We start from the raw sequence: 16,939 nt of genomic DNA on the forward strand, positions 1-16,939 counted from the left end.
AGTCTACGGTCAGCGGCCCGTGATTTGACCGAGGTGAAGCGTGGGATGGATGCCACCAACATTATTCTGTTTAAAGTGTCGGAAAATGCAGAAATAGCGCATGGATTGCAATTGGCGAGTAAGAAATTGACAGATGACCAAGAAGTAATCGACAGTGGGTATAAAGATGGCGAAATAGAACATTGAAGGCTAGAAGAGCCCCGACAAGACCAGGAACCCGAAGTATCCTGATGGCGATCTGCGGTCCCTCTCACTACCATCTTGCTGGAGATGATCATGCATGGGAAAGACGAAGAAGGACGATGGCTAGAGCTGGACGCGGTCGAAGACGTTCTTAGCCTTTATAGGTTCCCAGGTCGTGCCTAGACAAGCCATTTCAGCCTTTCCGCTTCTTGCCGTCGGGTTCCGAGCCGTCTGTGTTGACAGCATTAGGGAGTTTAGCACTGGAATTGCACTGGAAGTATCCACGGCTCTCAAAGGTTAATAGGATGCGAGAGGAGGACACCCATCTAGATCCGAAACAGTAATGTGTCATCCACGAGGTTACATATCGCAGTTATGTCCGTTGGCTCCAAGTCACGCTGGGTAGTCCAAACCCAACATTCTTCAATGATATCTCCGCAGACAAGGCCGCCAGTGTCTGGGAAATCGCCGTCGCGAAATCGTTTTTGTGCTTCGGAACTGTCAACATCCTCATCTTCGAAGGGATAGCGGCCCGTCTCAATGAAGTAGATCAACGAGCCGAGACCGAAGACATCAATGACGAAGTCTGGATATTCTTCGTGATCTGGGTGTCGAAAGTAGCCGGATGGACACCCTGACCCGAAATCGGATACGGACACCGCGCCAGCAAAATCAGCGATCTTCAGGTTCAGGTGCGCATCCAGCAAGAAGTTCCGCGGAGTAATATCGCTGTGGATGATCCCCAGTGCATGGAGGAGTCTTACTGCCTCCGCAGCCTGCCTTACCCAACGGTAGCGCCGTCTGGAGGAGATGGTGTCGTTGTGATGCCGGATATAGGTCTCCAGGTCTCCATTGGGCAGGTACTCAAGTGTGAGACAACACGTCTCTGGATCGAAGCCATGGACCCTCGGAACGCGTGGATGCGGGCCGATCATCTGATAGATATCCGCCTCGAGCGCCACATTCAGTCGCATGTCCACTTCCTCGCTTGGGTTGTACGGGTTGGGAAGGGGGGTCTTGATCACGGTTTTGGGGGAGACGCGCTCGATGATTCCGTGGGTTCCCTTGCCCTCAAATTCGCCCTTGGCTATGTATATGACCTCACCATCTTCGGGTTCGGGAAGCTTGGTGAGATTCTCGGGCTCAATGCGGGTGAATTTGACTTCGTGACTCTCATACATGGGTGGGTTCTCGCTTGGATCCCAGTCTTTGTATCTGCCGATGAAATCAGTGTGAGAACCTCGCCTGGGACAAGCAGATAGGAGACATGGCTCTCTTACAAGTAATTCTGACATCTTCCCATGACTTCGATTGTACAAGGAGTTAGTAGTCTACTAATAGTAGTTTACCCGGTTAACAAGCTCGAGTCGCTATGCCGAGCAATGGAAGCCGAAGTGCCAATGGAGTCTAGGTCTGCGTACAGCACGCCAAATCGAGTAAAAAAAAAAGTCGGCAAAAGATTTCTGTCCAGCGAATGTCAGGAATATGAAAGTTGTCCAATCTGTCCGAAGGTGTTGTCGCTTTCGGACGCGGAAGACGCGCAGCGTGTACTCGTACGGAGAACTGTAAATCGCTTTGGTGTCGATAAGATCATGCGTGCTGATTGGCTCATTTTCCCATTGATGATTACATAACCCAGCCTCTACAGTTTGGAGCTCGAGGTCAAGAGGGACGCTCAAACACGAAATCGCATCATAGTACCATTCAACAGTCTACTAGTATCAATTACACGTAAATGCCCATATTCGTATCCTTCTTCTTGGACTGCACCTCGGCAATGGCGTCGACGTAGTGTTCGTGGTTGACCTTGTTCATGCCCTTGCGGAGGGCAATCATGCCGGCTTCGACGCAGACCGCCTTGAGCATGGCGCCGCCAAACTCGTCTGTGCTGCGCGCCAGCTCGGCCCAGTTGATGCTGTCGTCGACTGTCATCTTGCGCGAGTGGATTTGCAGGATCTGTGCCCGCGCCTCCTCGTTGGGCAGCGGGAACTCGATCTTGCGGTCCAGACGCCCGGACCGCAGCAGCGCTGGGTCCAGCACGTCTACTCGATTCGTCGCTGCCAGCACCTTGATCCGGTCATCCGAGGCGAACCCGTCCAGCTGATTGAGCAGTTCCAGCATGGTCCGCTGCACCTCTCGGTCGCCCGACTTCTCCGAGTCGAACCGCTTCGTTCCGACAGCGTCCAACTCGTCGATGAAGATGATCGACGGCGCCTTCTCCTTCGCCAGCGCAAAGCAGTCACGCACCAGCTTCGCACCGTCGCCGATGAACATCTGCACTAGCTGCGGCCCGGCAAGTTTCAGGAAGGTAGCGTTCGTCTGTGCGGCGCAGGCTCGGGCAAGAAGTGTCTTTCCAGTTCCGGGAGGACCGTACATTAATGCGCCTGATGCCAAGTCAGATCCTCCAGATCCTCGCGGTGATTGTGGAACAAGTTAGAAAACGCACCCTTTGGCGCCTTGATGCCAATCTTCTTGAACTTCTCAGCCTCTTGCATCGGCCACACCACAGCCTCGACAAGCTCTTCGATCTGCTTGTTCAACCCGCCAACGTCGGAGTATTTTTCTGTTGGTTTCTCATCCACCTCCATCGCCTTGACTCGGCTGTCATACTCGGCGGGGAGTGTATCCAGAATCAGATACGAGTCCTTGTTGACGCCGATCAAGTCTCCTGGCTTGAGCTTCTCCGGCTCCACAAGGCCGATCAGAGGAAGGAAGATGGTTTGACGGGTTGATGTCTTGATGACGGCGGATTTCCCGACCCGTGTTGCGTCGAGGTCAATGTTTGCGCCTTCTTCCACCGCCTCCGCCTCGACATCCAGATCGAGCAGTTCGACGACGTTGCCGACGAGGTACGGTAATTGTCTGCGGCAAAGAACTCAATATAAAAATCAACTCTCTTTCCCGGTACGGGATCGAACGCACCTGTTGTTTTCAATCTTGTCCATATTATCCTTGATCTTCTCCTTCATGGCATTCTGCTCGTGCGTCAACCGCTGGTACTCGCTCTTCATTATTCGCAGCTCGTTTTCCAGCATCCGTCGTCGCTTGATGATATCATCTGTGCTTGATCGAAGGATCTCCTCGTCAAAAATATCATCATCTTCTTCTCTCTTCTCTGCATCCGCATCCTTCATGTCGGCATCGCCATCTTTGTCCGGCTTCTTGCCGTCGCCGTCGCGTTGCTGTTGCTTCTTCCCCTGGTTCTCGCGCTCCAGGTCATCTAGATCTTCGAGTGTCGACATGGTGAAATAATAAGAGTAGGAGAAATCTAGTGAGATGGAAAAACGAGGTATGGAGGGGATTTGTAGTGTGAGCTGTTGCGGTGACCTGGTACTGATGCTGGTAGCGCGATGAGCTCCGCCAACGCAACCTGCTTGCCTTGTGATCACGTGATGCAATTCCCCCCTCGGCCAATGATTCTCGAAATTCTTCCTCGGGTGTATGATGCAAGGAACAAGATCGCGAGTGCTCAGGATGAACAGACTAGGCTTGAGAATTGCGTGCAAAGCGACTCGGGGTACATGGTGAGTCTCTGCACCACCCCTTTGGATGTACATTCGGCTGATCGTCATCCTAGCTGCAGGTCCCCGCGCGTAGTGGCTACTAGTAGGCCCCTTTGGAGCAGAGTCAATGCAGTATGTGATACAGTCGCAGTCGAGTAGATTGCTCCGGCTAAGGCATTGTTAGATTGGTGCTTCCGTGCAGCGGAGGCTCCTTTCGGGGTCTGAGCGAAGACCCGGCCCTGGCGAAGAACCGCAAGAGGAAGAGGCCGGCCTCTACACCACCCGAAAGGTGTCGTCCAACGAACATGAGACGCTGGAGTGGTTTCTGCGGACTCGGCGGGTACAAGTCGACCTGCCGGGAATTGAGAGATTGTAAGAGTCTGAGGCCTGGTACTTGCATGGCCACTGATGCTGACGAATGACCTCGGCAGTCCTCTGTTCTGGCTGAGGTGTGTCTGGTGTGCTGAAATGCATTTTTTTTTTCCAGCTGACCTTGCCAGGGATAACTGTCAGTGCTCTCAATGCATTCATCCGGAGACGCATCAACGAACGGTAGACACATTCTCAGTATGTTCCTCTCAATTCTGTTACGAATGAGACATGGATGCCTGACGTACCGTGAAGATCCCGGAGGACATTGAGGTCGAAGACATCAAACCCGAAGAATCGACCATTGCAATCAATTGTAAGTTGCTCACATTGGAACGGCAATGGGCATGGTGTCTCTAATCTCGAAATAGGGTCCGATGGTCATACCGGTGTCTACCCGCGTACCTGGCTCAAATCTCATGTCTTCCCCGAGGTTGTAAGGAGATGGAATGGGCGAGGATATTCGCTCAGGTAGGCGTCCGGAAACCTTCGTTTTATTTTCAGTCCGACACTAAGCATTGCATGTTGCGGTAGACCTTTCGAGTCTGTGCCGGCCAACTACAAATCGCTGCCGGCCGTCTCGTTCAACGATGTCATGAACAAGGAAGAAAGCGTTCTCGAGTGGCTGGAGAAGATTGTACGTCATTACCGCCCTTGTGTCAAGCTGAGACTGACTGTGCAGGTTAAATACGGCTTCTGCACTGTCACGGACGTCCCCGTAAACCCGGAATCTACGAAAGCGCTCCTAGAGAGGATCGCCTTTATCCGGCTGACACACTACGGTAGGCATTAAGAATCTCCGTTCTGAGCGCACAGAATTGACTGACCAACAATAAGGCGGATTCTGGGACTTCACATCCGACTTGACCGTCAAGGACACCGCGTACACATCGGAAGCGCTCGGCGCCCACACCGACAACACCTACTTCACCGATCCATCCCGCCTACAGCTGCTCCATCTGCTGTCCCACACCGAAGGCTCCGGCGGGGCCACGATCCTGGTCGACGGATTCAAAGCCGCAGAGATTTTGCAGAACGAAGACCCCTTCCACGCCGAGACCCTCGCTCGGCTGCACCAACCGTGGCACGCCAGCGGCAACGAGGACGTTTGCATCCAACCCGGCTTGACATTCCCGGTGCTCAACCGTGACCCGGTCTCGGGGGTGTTGTATCAGGTCCGGTGGAATAACTATGACCGGGCTGCGGGCGTTGATTCGCTGGCTAGACAGATGAACTGGTACGCGGCCGCGCGGCATTGGAACGAGATCATCCATCGGCCAGATATGGAGATTTGGATGCAAATGCAGCCGGGGACTGCGTTAAGTGCGTCTTCCCGTGAACACCTTACTCTTTTGTGCTTGTTGATGGTTACTGATATGTTTTCCAGTCTTTGACAATTGGAGGATGATGCATGGTCGTTCCGAATTCACCGGGAAGCGTAGGTTGTGTGGAGGCTACAGTAAGTGTTTCATTGAGGTATCCTCGAGACTGTCGCTGATCGTGTTCCCAGTCAACGGCGACGACTTCGCCTCGAGATACAGACTGCTGAAATGGGGTCGGGAGACAACGTTGAATACCCTGGGGACGCCGGGTACTCAACACCGCATCTTTTAGCCGTACTGTATGTGTACTGCTATATGGATGAAATGTACATACACATCGCATGCCATTATTCACGATCCATTCTCCAATCATCGTAGACCTCACAATTTACTCTTCCCCTCCTTCTTGACAACCCTCACCAACGCCCGACCATTGCTCAAGACGACCTTGCCCTGCTCATTCACCACCACAAACCTTACCTCTTCGAAGCCGTCCTTAGTCGAGGCATCACTCATCCGCCACACCTTGGTTTCAAGCCGATCCCCCGGACGCACCGGCGCAGAGAAACGCGCCTGGAATTCGCGCAGGTTCGCGGGTCTGCTGCCGCCTAGTGCCTTGAGGATGCCGTGGGCGGCGGCGTTCCAGCTGAACAGGCCGTGGACGATAATTCCACCGAAGCCCATCTTCTGACCTGGTTCAGGGGTGGCGTGGAGGGGGTTATAGTCGCCATTCAACCTGATCCACCAAATTCAGCATATCATTACTCGGAATGGAGAGGGCAAGCTGGCCGTCGCTTTTTTAGTACTTACCTGTAGAGATGCGCCGTCTCCGGCCCCGTCTGGATGGCAAACGTAGCATCTGGTGTGCGGTCTTTGGGAGGAGGATAAGTCACCGCGCTGGGACCTGATCGTACTTAAGAATCCGATCATTCCACAACGTTTTCGGAGTTGATAGTAGTAGTACCCTTCGGACCACCCCAATTTCCCTGTCCCACGTAAAACGAGCTCCCAATAACCTTCGTGTAGACATCCCCCTTTTCATCGACAAGAGCCTGCTCAATCTCAACAACCGATGCCTTACCCTTATCGTACACCCCCAGAACGCGGCTGCGGATCTGAAACTTCTTCCCGTCGCTACTCGTCGGCAGAGGCTTGTAGAAGATGATCTTGCGTTCGCCGTCGACCACGCGCCGCGCGTCAAAAGCAGGGACACCCGGGATGGGACGTTGGCGCTGCGAGGCGTAGAAGTCAACTACTTCTTGGGAGGCGCCTTTGAATGCTGCTGCGATCAGCCATATTGTTTTGGGTACAGAATGGAAGGGTGGGGGAAGTACGTAGGACAGTAGCATAGGTAGGGAACACGGCAAAGTCGGGATGAAGCTCCTACGGCATGGTCAGGTAATTATCGAAGGTCATTTCTTCTTCTGTGGTGGTGGGTGAAGACGTACATAGAGGAAATGGAGCTCATCCGCGGCAGAACAGCCGATACTGTTGGCGAAAAGCAGGACGTCCCGCTTGGTCCAGGAGACGTCCTGCGGAGGGTATTCGAATCCAACTCCAGGGCCGGACATGTTTATATAATACCAGAAATCTAAAACTTGTTCAAATATTGGAAGGGAATAAGTTGTCGGTAGAGACCTCTCTAGAGGTGGAAACGTATGTTGTCTTATCAGTCCCGGCGATTCGCCGAACCGAGGTTCATCTCCGGTTGATCTACCAGACGGACCCGTGTAAATTACATCGGTCTATGAGTACGCCAGTGATCTATGTTCAGCATCCGCTCGGGGTATCTACTGCGACTGGCTCAATGGTCCTGTCCACCATGTCTTGTCATCGCACCATGTCATGCAAGTTTATCAGTACCCATGACTCCTGCATCCCAGACCAGACAACGTCAAATAACGCCAGACGAGCGCCGGAGAAAGATTAACACCTAGATACATCAGAAACTGCATCATGAACCGGGGGAACATTCTGACTCACATCCTGTATTCGCTTTCGCCCTGCGCAAAGCGAGTCGGATCCGAGGTCTCAAAAACATAAGACAGCTTGATGTCGAGATCCCGCCGGTTCTTCGCATTGGGCTTGTTCTCCAGGTAGCCCTTCACGACTTCGCCTTCTTCGACAGTCAGCACATCCCGGATGTAGAACACCGTCTGCTTCCAGTGAGTGTAGCGGGCATGCGGGCCGGTCGAGAACGAGATGGGTTTGTGGCAGGCGTTAAACGAGATATCAAACCATGCAATGATTGCATGGATGAAATCGTTGCGCTTGCACACCAGGGAAAAGGGTTTCCGGAACGAGACGTCTGAGGATTTGACGGTGTAGAGGTCGAATGTCACCACAGGGCAGGGATCGGTGACTACGGCCTTAAGTTCGACAGTGTCCACCAGAGGCTCCGACAAGGCAATCTCCTTCATCGGACTATAGTCGAACCCGTACACGTTATCCCAGACTATCTCGATTAGCTGAATACCCCGGCTAATGAAATGCTCGCCACTTACAGCCAATCTTTTCATCCTTGTACTCGCCATCCTCAATGCCGGCCAGGTACAGGGTAGCTTGGTCGGGGAAAATCTTGCCACCGGGAGCCAGATAGTGATCGCGGGCGTACAGAACGGTATCCAACATGCTCTCGTAAAGCAAAAAGTACCCCATCCACTCCGAGATAATAATGTCCACCTTGGGGTAAGGAAGGGTCACCTCCTCCATTTTCCCTTGTAGCAGAGTGATCTTGTCCGACATGCCGTTGACCTCGACAATCTCTCGCGCCTTTTCGATTATGGACGACATGTCCACGCCGATGACGTGTTTAGCGCCAGCTCGCACAGCGAACCTGAGAGCCCATCAGTAACATCCCTTCAGACGCCCAGGCCACTTGCTGACATGCTAAGAATGCCCGTGCCACAGCCCACGTCTAACACAATCTTTCCCCTAAACAGGTGCTTGTTTTGGTAGATTGCATCGCGGTACGACCTCGTCCGGACGTCATCTTTCTGAGAACATGATCAGCCGTTAACTTCGCGAAATGCCTTGCCCCCAATCCCACTTACAAGCATCTCCTCATGAATGCCTGCGAAACGACGGCGAGTTAGCACCAAAATCGGCCTTCTGCGGCCCGGTAGACATTACCATGATGATCGTAACTAGCAATTCAAGTAAGCCTCACAATAACGTGTCACAGATTCCATTCAAACCAAGTGCAGTACCTTGTAAAGTAGCGGACTTCGGCATGATCAGCGCCGGTCATTCGGTCCGCGCTGCTGCTGATTTCTACGACCATGACGGCTGGCGTTCACAATTGAGAAGCACAGAATTAAAAGTAAAAAAGGGAAACAGGCCTCCCCGAACTCGAAACCAGCCGAAGCACAGTCAGAACAAAGCTGCACGATGACTCTGGATACTCTTTGTTGCACGCTGGAAATTCTGTCCACGCCCCATTTTGGGTTCATGGATTGATAAGGCGCTAGTCCTCATCTGGTCAAAAGTCATGTGATTTTACTATCAGATCTTATCAGTCGCTTATCAGTCACTATTCCTAGTCAGGACTAGCGCAGTTTCCAGCTCCAGGAACAGTGTTTACTGCCGCCGTCCGCCGCCTTGGTTGCCCCCTGTCGCCATCAAAGGGGACTTTCTGGAGGCATATTGGGTTTCTGGCTGACTCAGATGCGTCTATTCAAGGCCGCTGGGAGACCCGCGGATCTTTGTGCCGTCCTGCTATGGCTTGTCCTAGCTGGGACGGCATCGGCCTCCCTGGGGGACAGGCTTCCTGACTTCAAAGAATGCGTCCAGGTACAGTACTGCAGCTCTTTATTTACCAGGATTATGGATCTGACAGATGCTGCTAGATCTGCAAAACGGAGAACTGCAAGCAGGGCAATTGGGGTCTCCGTAAGTACAGCGAGAACTATTGCATGTGATTGAGCTGATGGCGTACTCTAGCCCTCTACCTGCGCCTGATGTTGTGGACATGCGACTCCGAATGCGACTACACCTGCCAGCATGTAATCACCGATCGCCGGGTCAACCGTGATCCCCCAATGCTACACCCCGTGGTCCAATTTCACGGGAAGTGGCCTTTCTACCGCGTCTTGGGCATCCAGGAGGTGTTCTCTGTTTTCTTCTCGTTCCTCAACTTCATGGCCCATCGCCGGGGCATGGCGAGCCTCGATAGAGCTGTCCCGGAGTCGTACCCTCTCCGGAAGTACTATAAAGGATTTGGATACACCGGTCTAGCCGCCTGGATCTTTAGCATGCTCTTTCATACCCGGGACTTTCCATTGACAGAGAAGTTGGACTACTTCGCCGCCGGTGCGAACGTGCTCTACGGTCTCTTTTTGGCTGTGATTCGCATATTTCGTCTAGATAAGAACAGCCCACGCCAAAAGGGCACATACCGCCGGTACTGGATTATGACATGCATCTCGCTCTACCTTGCGCATGTCTGCTACCTGAGCCTTTGGCGGTGGGACTACACCTACAACATGGTGGCCAACGTGATCGTGGGCCTACTGCAGAATATTCTATGGGTAACGTTCAGCATCCGACGGTATCGCAAGCAGGGCAAACCATGGACCATCTGGCCGGTCATGATCGTGATCTGGATTACGCTGGCAATGAGCCTCGAGCTGTTTGATTTCCCGCCGTGGGGGCGACTGATCGATGCGCACAGTCTGTGGCATCTTGGGACGGTGGTTCCTACGGCGTGGTGGTACGCGTAAGTAGTGCTCTTGACGAACTAATTCACTGTACCTGACTCACATGACACGTCACAGATTCCTTATCCAGGATGCCCAGGATGACATGACCTCGGAGCGGTTAAAGGCGTGATGCGAAGACTTGAACAACTGTCTTATTTATGTACAGCAGAGGTGATACTGTAGGATAATCAAGTGCATCAGGAGATACCCTCTATCTATGAGCTGTTCTCCGGGAACCCACAGACACTCGCCCCGCCGATGGATCGAAGAATCCCGAAACCCCAAGATTGTTCGTATTTGACTCCCATTGTGGCCCTTTTTCGTAGCCTTTCGTAGAGTAGTATTTTAGGGTGGAAGGCATTGCGCCTTCACGCTCGTCAGATCCACCGCCTAAACACCTTCATCAATCGCTCGCCCCGCCTCAACGCCGACTGCCCTCGGTTCGCGCGCATCGTGGATCTCGATCGTACCTGTTTTCTCGTCCTCCGTTCATTTTTTCTATTTTTCTTTCATTCATAGAACCTGCCTTGTTTTTTCTCCCGCCCACCGTCCAAGCTCGTTTGATTGAATAAGTATTGACACCGCCGCAATGGCGTCCGAAAAGATCAAGGCCGCCATTTCGGAGGCCGCTCTGAAATACACAAAGCCGGAAGGCCGAGTCTTCGAGTATGGCACTGCAGGGGTAAGTCGAGCAGTGTTTGTGCGACAGTGTTGAGATAAGATCGTCGTCCTGACTTCTGGGTTCGGACAGTTCCGTATGAAAGCGTGAGCCATCCCACTTCTCCCTCCCCCGCACAGGGCAGCGGTTGACAAAGTATCAACGAAACAGCGATCTCCTTAATACGGTGGTCTTCGCCGTTGGTCTACTGGCCGGCCTCCGCTCCAGGAAGCTCAATGGACAATGGATCGGGGTTATGGTGACGGCGAGCCACAACCCCGCCGACGACAACGGGGTCAAGCTCGTGGACCCGATGGTAAGTTACCGTGAGAAGGCGCCCCTGTGGTTGAACTGGACTAACGAGGCTTATAGGGTGAAATGCTAGAGGTAAGAAAGATCATCCGTGGATGTTGAGCTCGAAGTGTTTCCTAAACACCGTCTAGGCCGAGTGGGAATCGTACGCAACCAGGCTGGCAAATGCACCGCAAGAGTCTGTTGGCCAAGTCTATGAGGAGTTGATTAAAGAAATTGATATAAATATGGAGAACCCCGCGCGCGTCGTCTTTGCACGGGATACACGGGCCTCTGGAGCTCGCCTGGTGGGAATCCTCAATGCCGCGCTCACGGCGTCGGACGTGGAGTTTCAGGACTTCAAGTACCTGACGACTCCCCAACTGCACTATATCGTGCGTTGCTTGAACACGCTGGGGACTCCGTATGAGTATGGCGAGCCCACGGAACAGGGCTACTATGTCAAGCTTGCAGAGGCATTCAAGCGGGTTATGAAGAACGTCAAGGTTCAGGGGTCCCTTACGGTCGACTGTGCCAACGGCGTGGGTGGGCCTAAACTGCGGGAGCTGATCAAGTATCTGCCGCCGGCCGACCAGGGTGGAATTGACATCAAGGTCGTGAATGACGATGTGATCAACCCAGATCGACTGAACTTTGAGGTACGTCACGGATGGAAGACGAACAATGTTGAATATCTCGCTCTAACTGCTCCAGTGCGGTGCCGACTTTGTCAAGACAAAGCAGCGTGCTCCGCCCTCGTCCAAGGCGGCGCCGCTCGATCGGTGCGCTTCGCTGGATGGCGATGCGGACCGCCTGGTGTACTACTTCTTGGATGAGAACGGCGTGTTCCGGCTGCTGGACGGCGATCGTATTGCCACGCTTGCGGCGTCGTTCATCAGCGACCTGGCGAGGCATGCAGGCATTGCGCAGAAGCTCAAGATCGGCGTGATCCAGACGGCGTACGCGAACGGATCGAGCACCGACTACATCGAGAAGGTGCTGAAGCTGCCGTCAGTGTGCACCAAGACCGGCGTCAAGCACCTGCACCATGCGGCGATGCGGTTTGACGTGGGTGTGTACTTCGAGGCCAACGGGCATGGAACTGTGACGTTCTCGGAAAGTGCGCTCAAGACGATCCGCACAGCGGAGCCGCAGTCGCCGGCGCAACAGCAGGCACTCGAGTCGCTCATCGGGCTGACCGATCTGATAAACCAGGCCGTCGGCGACGCCATCTCGGACATGCTGCTCGTCGAGGCGATCCTGGCGCACAAGGGCTGGACGCTCAAGGAGTGGCTCGGCACGTACACGGATTTGCCGTCGCGGCTCGTCCGCGTCGAGGTTGCCGACCGCTCCATTTTCAAGACGTACGACGCTGAGCGCAAGCTCGAGTCTCCACCGGGCCTGCAGGCACAGATTGACGCGCTGCAGTCCCGCTACAACAAGGGCCGTAGCTTCGCTCGTGCCTCCGGTACAGAGGACGTCGTCCGTGTCTATGCGGAGGCCGCCAGCCGCGCCGAGGCGGATGACTTGGCTACCCGTGTCGCTAATGCGGTTAAGGAGGCGGGCTCGAGGTGACGCGGTTCTTTTTGTCTGGCAATGCACGTTTGAGTCATTACAAGTAGTAATGAGTCAATCAAAAGTGTGTTTCTTGATTTCACTTGTAGTTTTCAACCTGACGACCGTAATAGAACTTTGAATCATTGTCCCGCAATGTAGAACAATCATGAACGTAGTAACTACATGATGCCCAGCGTGAAGACTATATACTTCAAGGAATAGATCAACCCTCTTCCTGATCCATTTCATCTCGACTCCTCTTGCCCACTTTCCGCGCCTTCTTCCCACTCTTCTTGCCGCCTCTCTTCTCCTCCAGCTCCTTCAACTCCGTGATCGCCTGCTGTTGCGCCTCATCAACGCGCTCCGCCAGCACCATGACCTCATCCTTGGAAAGTTCATATTCCTTGAGCTTCCTTCCTAGCGCGGCTTCGATGCGCAGCCAGACTTCGACGTCGTACTGCGTGACGAAGCTGATCGCATGCCCGCTCTTGCCTGCACGCGCGGTCCGGCCAACGCGGTGCACGTACGTCTTGCTGTCCGGCGGCAGGTCGAAGTTCAGTACGACGTCAACGGACGGGATGTCCAACCCACGTGCGGCGACGTCCGTCGCGACCAGGATGTTGCGGCTGCGGGAGCGGAACTTGGCAAGGGCGCCAAGCCGCGCGGACTGCGAAAGTTGGCCGTGTAAGGGGATGGCGCCAAAACCGAGCGTTCGAAGGAGAATGGCGACGCGCTGCGTCTCGTGCACGGTGCGGGTGAACACAATGACGGACTGCCCCGCGAACTCGTTCATGAGGTAAGCGAGGTACACGTCCTTGTGTTTGTGCGGGAAGAAGAGATACGATTGTAATAGGGTCGATACGGTCTGGTACTTGCTTGAGGACACCGATACCCGCAGCGGGTTACTCAATGATGCACGCTGCAGCGATTCCACCTTGGATGTCATGGTCGCGGAGAACAGCATTGTCCGCCTCTCGCGAGGAAGCACCTTGAGAATCTTGTCCAGCAATGGACCGAAGTCCATGTCGAGTAGTCGATCGGCTTCGTCCATGACGAGGTACTTGAGCGTCCGCAGCGAGAAGCCCTTGGTGTTTTCCAGATGATCTAGTAACCGTCCCGGCGTCGCGACAACAATGTGCGGCTTCTTGCCCAGAGCAATTGCCTGTTGCACCATGTCCATGCCACCGACAATGACCGCGCACCGCACCGAAATGGTCGACCCGAGCGCCTCAAAAGCTTCTGAAATCTGATATGCTAGTTCTCGAGTCGGTGCTAGAATGAGACCGAAAAACGCTTGCGGCTTGTCCATGAGAGCTATATCAAAACGTATCCATTGGTCAGATAATTGCTACCAGCAGCCGCAGAGAGTTTGAGTTCGAGCTTACCCTGTAGAATGGGAAGTGCAAAGGCGGCCGTTTTCCCACTTCCAGTCTCCGCAAGCCCAATGACGTCTCGACCCTGCAGCGCAAGCGGGATCGCCTCGGCCTGGATCGGCGTCGGCGCCTTGTAACCTAGCGCATCGCATGCCTCACATAACTGCTCGATGATGCCAAGGTCTCTGAATGTTTTCTTCGGAGCGGACTTGTCCTGCTGCTGAGCGGGCTGCGGCGGTTCGGGACTCGAGGACTCATTCGAGGAGACTTCACTTGGGGCGGGGCTGGCGTCCCTCGACTCCTCTTCGTGCGAAAGCTTTCTTCGCTTCACCGAAGGCATTTTCGTCGACAATGAGCCCTGCTCGAGGTTCCTCTCGTCTTGTCGGCGACAGCAGAAATTATTTCTCGCCGCATCATTGTTGTTCCGTACTGCTTAGTCAGCACATCAAAGTTTATCGCAGCTTTATCAGATCAACACCAAAGCATGATAAAGAGAGAAAAGAACTCCCAGGTTCAACTTCGATGGTGCAATTCCTGCCAGGTGCAGGTTGTTGTTCAAAATGGCGCGCAGACGGCACAAGAAGCGCACCCACGTCCCCGTGGACAAAAACAACAAAAATCCCAAGACGATGGTCATCCGGATCGGCGCCGGCGAGGTCGGATCCAGCGTCAGCCAGCTAGCAAAGGATTTTCGATTGATGATGGAGCCTGACACGGCCAGTCGCCTCAAGGTAGGTTACTTTGTGCATGCCGATTTCGAATACCAGTGCTGACGGTACTCCCGTGAATAGGAACGCCGAGCCAACAGACTTCGAGACTACACCACAATGGCTGGCCCATTGGGAGTCACCCATTTGATCCTCTTCTCGCGGTCCCGCAGCGGAAACACAAACCTGCGGTTTGCGGTCACGCCCCGCGGTCCGACACTACATTTCCGGGTCGAGAACTATTCCCTCAACAAGGACGTGGAGAAGGCGCTGAAGCACCCTCGAGGCGGCGGTCAAGACCACCGGACGCCACCGCTGCTGGTCATGAATAATTTTTACGCGCCGAATGCGACAGAGAAGACTCGGATCCCAAAACAGCTCGAGTCACTCGCAACTACTGTCTTTCAATCCCTCTTTCCGCCCATCTCACCGCAAACCACGCCCTTGAAGTCCATTCGCCGCGTCATGTTGCTGAACCGAGAGATGAAATCTCCGGAAACAGCCGCTGATAACGAACCGTATATTCTCAGTCTGCGACATTACGCAATTACGACAAGAAAGACGGGAATTAGGAAGCGGATCCGTCGCTTGGACCCCAAGGAGCAGCGACATAAGGATAAGAAGCACGCGCTGCCGAACCTCGGCAGGCTGGAGGATGTCGCCGACTATCTGGTGGGCCCTTCTGCCGCTGAATACACGTCGGCCGACGAAACCGAGCTCGATACGGACGCTGAAGTGGAGGTTGCCGAGAGTACAACACGAAAAGTTCTTAATCGGCGAGAGTTACAGCGCATGAAAGCAGCAGGCAAGGTCCCCAGCAAGCCAGAAACACCGAATGTGGAAAAGAGAGCTGTGAAGCTGGTCGAACTTGGACCGCGCTTGAAGCTGCGTCTGATCAAGGTCGAAGAGGGCCTCTGCAGCGGCAGAATCATGTGGCATGATCACGTCCATAAGTCGGAGAAAGAGGTCAAAGAGCTGGACGAGACCTGGAACCGCCGAAGGAAAGAGAAGGAGGAGCGGAAAAGGCAGCAAAGAGAAAATATCGAGCGCAAGAAGAAAGAAAAGGAGCAGGCCAAAGCCAATGGGCAGGCGGTCAGTGAGAGCGAAGATGAGGATGAGGAGATGGACGAGGGCTGGGACAGTGACGAGCTGGACGAGCAGGCGGATGTGGAACACGATGACGAGGACAGCGCGGAGGGCAGCGCTGAGGATAGCGATGTATCTATGGACGGGTAAACTGATCATGCATTTTCTTGTATTGTATCTGTAGACATGACATGCGACTACATGGGACTACATCGTAGCTTTCTTGAGCTTCTCGTCCACGATGCGGCCTACGATCTTTTCCAGCACGGCGAAATCGCCGCCGGCGCCTTGGGAGAAGTAACTCTGGACACTCTTCTCGACATACTTTCCCACGATATCGATCTCCACGTTGACCTCATCGCCGGGCTTTTTGGCCGCTGTAACAATCTTTTCCTGCGTGTACGCGATCAGCATCACCTCCCAGTACCCATAACCTTCCTCCCCTTGATCGACGACTTTGGTAACGGTCAAGCTTGCGCCATCTAGAGTCACATAACCCTTTTCCACGATATACCGCAGGATACTCTGGTCGCGCGGCCGCAGCCGCAGCGTCAGCGCATTCCCGTCCGGCGTCACCGATACAATCGTCGCGGTGGTGTCGACGTGGCCCTGCACAAAGTGGCCGCCCATCCGTGTGTTCGCCGCCACCGCGCGTTCGAGATTGACCCGGTCATTGGGCCGCAGCGAGCCGAGATTTGTGCGGCGCAATGTCTCGGGCGCGATGCCGACTTTGAACCAGTCTTTGTCGAAAGCGGTGATGGTGAGGCAGGTTCCTGCAAGGATCCAGTCAATATTATTTAGATTATTTTTTAGTAGATACTAGACGAGTTCGCACCATTGACGCTGATGCTGTCGCCTAGATGCGCATCGGTGAGGATCTCGGCGCAGTCCTTGATTGTCAGCGAGGTTCCTCCGCCCCCGCTGGCGCTGGTATCGAGCGGCTCTAGGGCCGCGACCGCTGCTCGGCGTTAGCTCTGAGATGCTCTGTGCGGTGAGATCGGCATCTCGACTGACTCCCAATGGCTTCGACAAGGCCAGTAAACATGGCGGGTCTGAGAATGAGATCTGGAGAATGCACAATGCAGGTCCTCCGCGGAGCCTTGGCCGATCTGTTCACAGTTCTCCTTTAAACGTCAAATGACTCAACCCCCGGGTTATCTTTTTGTAGCTTCTACTTATGAATTATGAAA

At 54.0% G+C, this 16,939-nt stretch overlaps 10 protein-coding genes across 10 annotated transcripts; 4 read left to right on the forward strand and 6 right to left on the reverse strand.

Moving 5' to 3' along the window:
* Positions 1–509: 509 nt before the first annotated feature.
* On the reverse strand, positions 510–1,486 carry VTN31DRAFT_1304 (uncharacterized protein; the record flags this gene model as incomplete). The annotated part of the gene is made up of 2 exons (XM_069401347.1): positions 510–1,398; positions 1,464–1,486. 2 exons carry the CDS (start codon positions 1,484–1,486, stop codon positions 510–512), a joined length of 912 nt encoding a protein of 303 aa, XP_069264160.1.
* A 422-nt stretch (positions 1,487–1,908) lies between these two features.
* VTN31DRAFT_1305 (uncharacterized protein) lies at positions 1,909–3,425 on the reverse strand (the record flags this gene model as incomplete). Its single annotated transcript, XM_069401348.1, has 3 exons — positions 1,909–2,567; positions 2,630–3,045; positions 3,106–3,425. The coding sequence occupies 3 exons, from the start codon at positions 3,423–3,425 to the stop codon at positions 1,909–1,911; spliced, it is 1,395 nt and encodes a 464-aa protein (XP_069264161.1).
* A 199-nt stretch (positions 3,426–3,624) lies between these two features.
* VTN31DRAFT_1306 (uncharacterized protein) lies at positions 3,625–5,669 on the forward strand (the record flags this gene model as incomplete). The annotated part of the gene is made up of 12 exons (XM_069401349.1): positions 3,625–3,707; positions 3,761–3,818; positions 3,871–4,058; positions 4,118–4,135; positions 4,187–4,253; positions 4,311–4,371; positions 4,427–4,526; positions 4,590–4,692; positions 4,738–4,837; positions 4,893–5,378; positions 5,443–5,514; positions 5,566–5,669. 12 exons carry the CDS (start codon positions 3,625–3,627, stop codon positions 5,667–5,669), a joined length of 1,440 nt encoding a protein of 479 aa, XP_069264162.1.
* An 89-nt stretch (positions 5,670–5,758) lies between these two features.
* Positions 5,759–6,948, reverse strand: VTN31DRAFT_1307 (uncharacterized protein; the record flags this gene model as incomplete). The annotated part of the gene is made up of 5 exons (XM_069401350.1): positions 5,759–6,113; positions 6,188–6,281; positions 6,342–6,656; positions 6,712–6,760; positions 6,826–6,948. 5 exons carry the CDS (start codon positions 6,946–6,948, stop codon positions 5,759–5,761), a joined length of 936 nt encoding a protein of 311 aa, XP_069264163.1.
* A 355-nt stretch (positions 6,949–7,303) lies between these two features.
* VTN31DRAFT_1308 (uncharacterized protein) lies at positions 7,304–8,627 on the reverse strand (the record flags this gene model as incomplete). Its single annotated transcript, XM_069401351.1, has 7 exons — positions 7,304–7,310; positions 7,361–7,832; positions 7,882–8,213; positions 8,264–8,373; positions 8,431–8,450; positions 8,510–8,523; positions 8,587–8,627. 7 exons carry the CDS (start codon positions 8,625–8,627, stop codon positions 7,304–7,306), a joined length of 996 nt encoding a protein of 331 aa, XP_069264164.1.
* A 416-nt stretch (positions 8,628–9,043) lies between these two features.
* VTN31DRAFT_1309 (uncharacterized protein) lies at positions 9,044–10,207 on the forward strand (the record flags this gene model as incomplete). The annotated part of the gene is made up of 4 exons (XM_069401352.1): positions 9,044–9,169; positions 9,226–9,268; positions 9,320–10,094; positions 10,153–10,207. 4 exons carry the CDS (start codon positions 9,044–9,046, stop codon positions 10,205–10,207), a joined length of 999 nt encoding a protein of 332 aa, XP_069264165.1.
* Positions 10,208–10,666: 459 nt separating this feature from the next.
* On the forward strand, positions 10,667–12,601 carry VTN31DRAFT_1310 (uncharacterized protein; the record flags this gene model as incomplete). Its single annotated transcript, XM_069401354.1, has 6 exons — positions 10,667–10,759; positions 10,829–10,842; positions 10,907–11,051; positions 11,108–11,122; positions 11,179–11,685; positions 11,741–12,601. The coding sequence occupies 6 exons, from the start codon at positions 10,667–10,669 to the stop codon at positions 12,599–12,601; spliced, it is 1,635 nt and encodes a 544-aa protein (XP_069264166.1).
* Positions 12,602–12,806: 205 nt separating this feature from the next.
* On the reverse strand, positions 12,807–14,296 carry VTN31DRAFT_1311 (uncharacterized protein; the record flags this gene model as incomplete). Its single annotated transcript, XM_069401355.1, has 2 exons — positions 12,807–13,897; positions 13,969–14,296. The coding sequence occupies 2 exons, from the start codon at positions 14,294–14,296 to the stop codon at positions 12,807–12,809; spliced, it is 1,419 nt and encodes a 472-aa protein (XP_069264167.1).
* Positions 14,297–14,516: 220 nt separating this feature from the next.
* VTN31DRAFT_1312 (uncharacterized protein) lies at positions 14,517–15,899 on the forward strand (the record flags this gene model as incomplete). Its single annotated transcript, XM_069401356.1, has 2 exons — positions 14,517–14,687; positions 14,748–15,899. The coding sequence occupies 2 exons, from the start codon at positions 14,517–14,519 to the stop codon at positions 15,897–15,899; spliced, it is 1,323 nt and encodes a 440-aa protein (XP_069264168.1).
* A 57-nt stretch (positions 15,900–15,956) lies between these two features.
* Positions 15,957–16,794, reverse strand: VTN31DRAFT_1313 (uncharacterized protein; the record flags this gene model as incomplete). Its single annotated transcript, XM_069401357.1, has 3 exons — positions 15,957–16,522; positions 16,585–16,707; positions 16,764–16,794. 3 exons carry the CDS (start codon positions 16,792–16,794, stop codon positions 15,957–15,959), a joined length of 720 nt encoding a protein of 239 aa, XP_069264169.1.
* Between the last annotated feature and the right edge of the window lie 145 nt (positions 16,795–16,939).

This window comes from Thermomyces dupontii (genome assembly GCF_041956625.1).
Source record: "Thermomyces dupontii strain NRRL 2155 unplaced genomic scaffold VTN31scaffold_1, whole genome shotgun sequence".
NCBI classification, from domain to species: Eukaryota; Fungi; Ascomycota; class Eurotiomycetes; order Eurotiales; family Trichocomaceae; genus Thermomyces; species Thermomyces dupontii.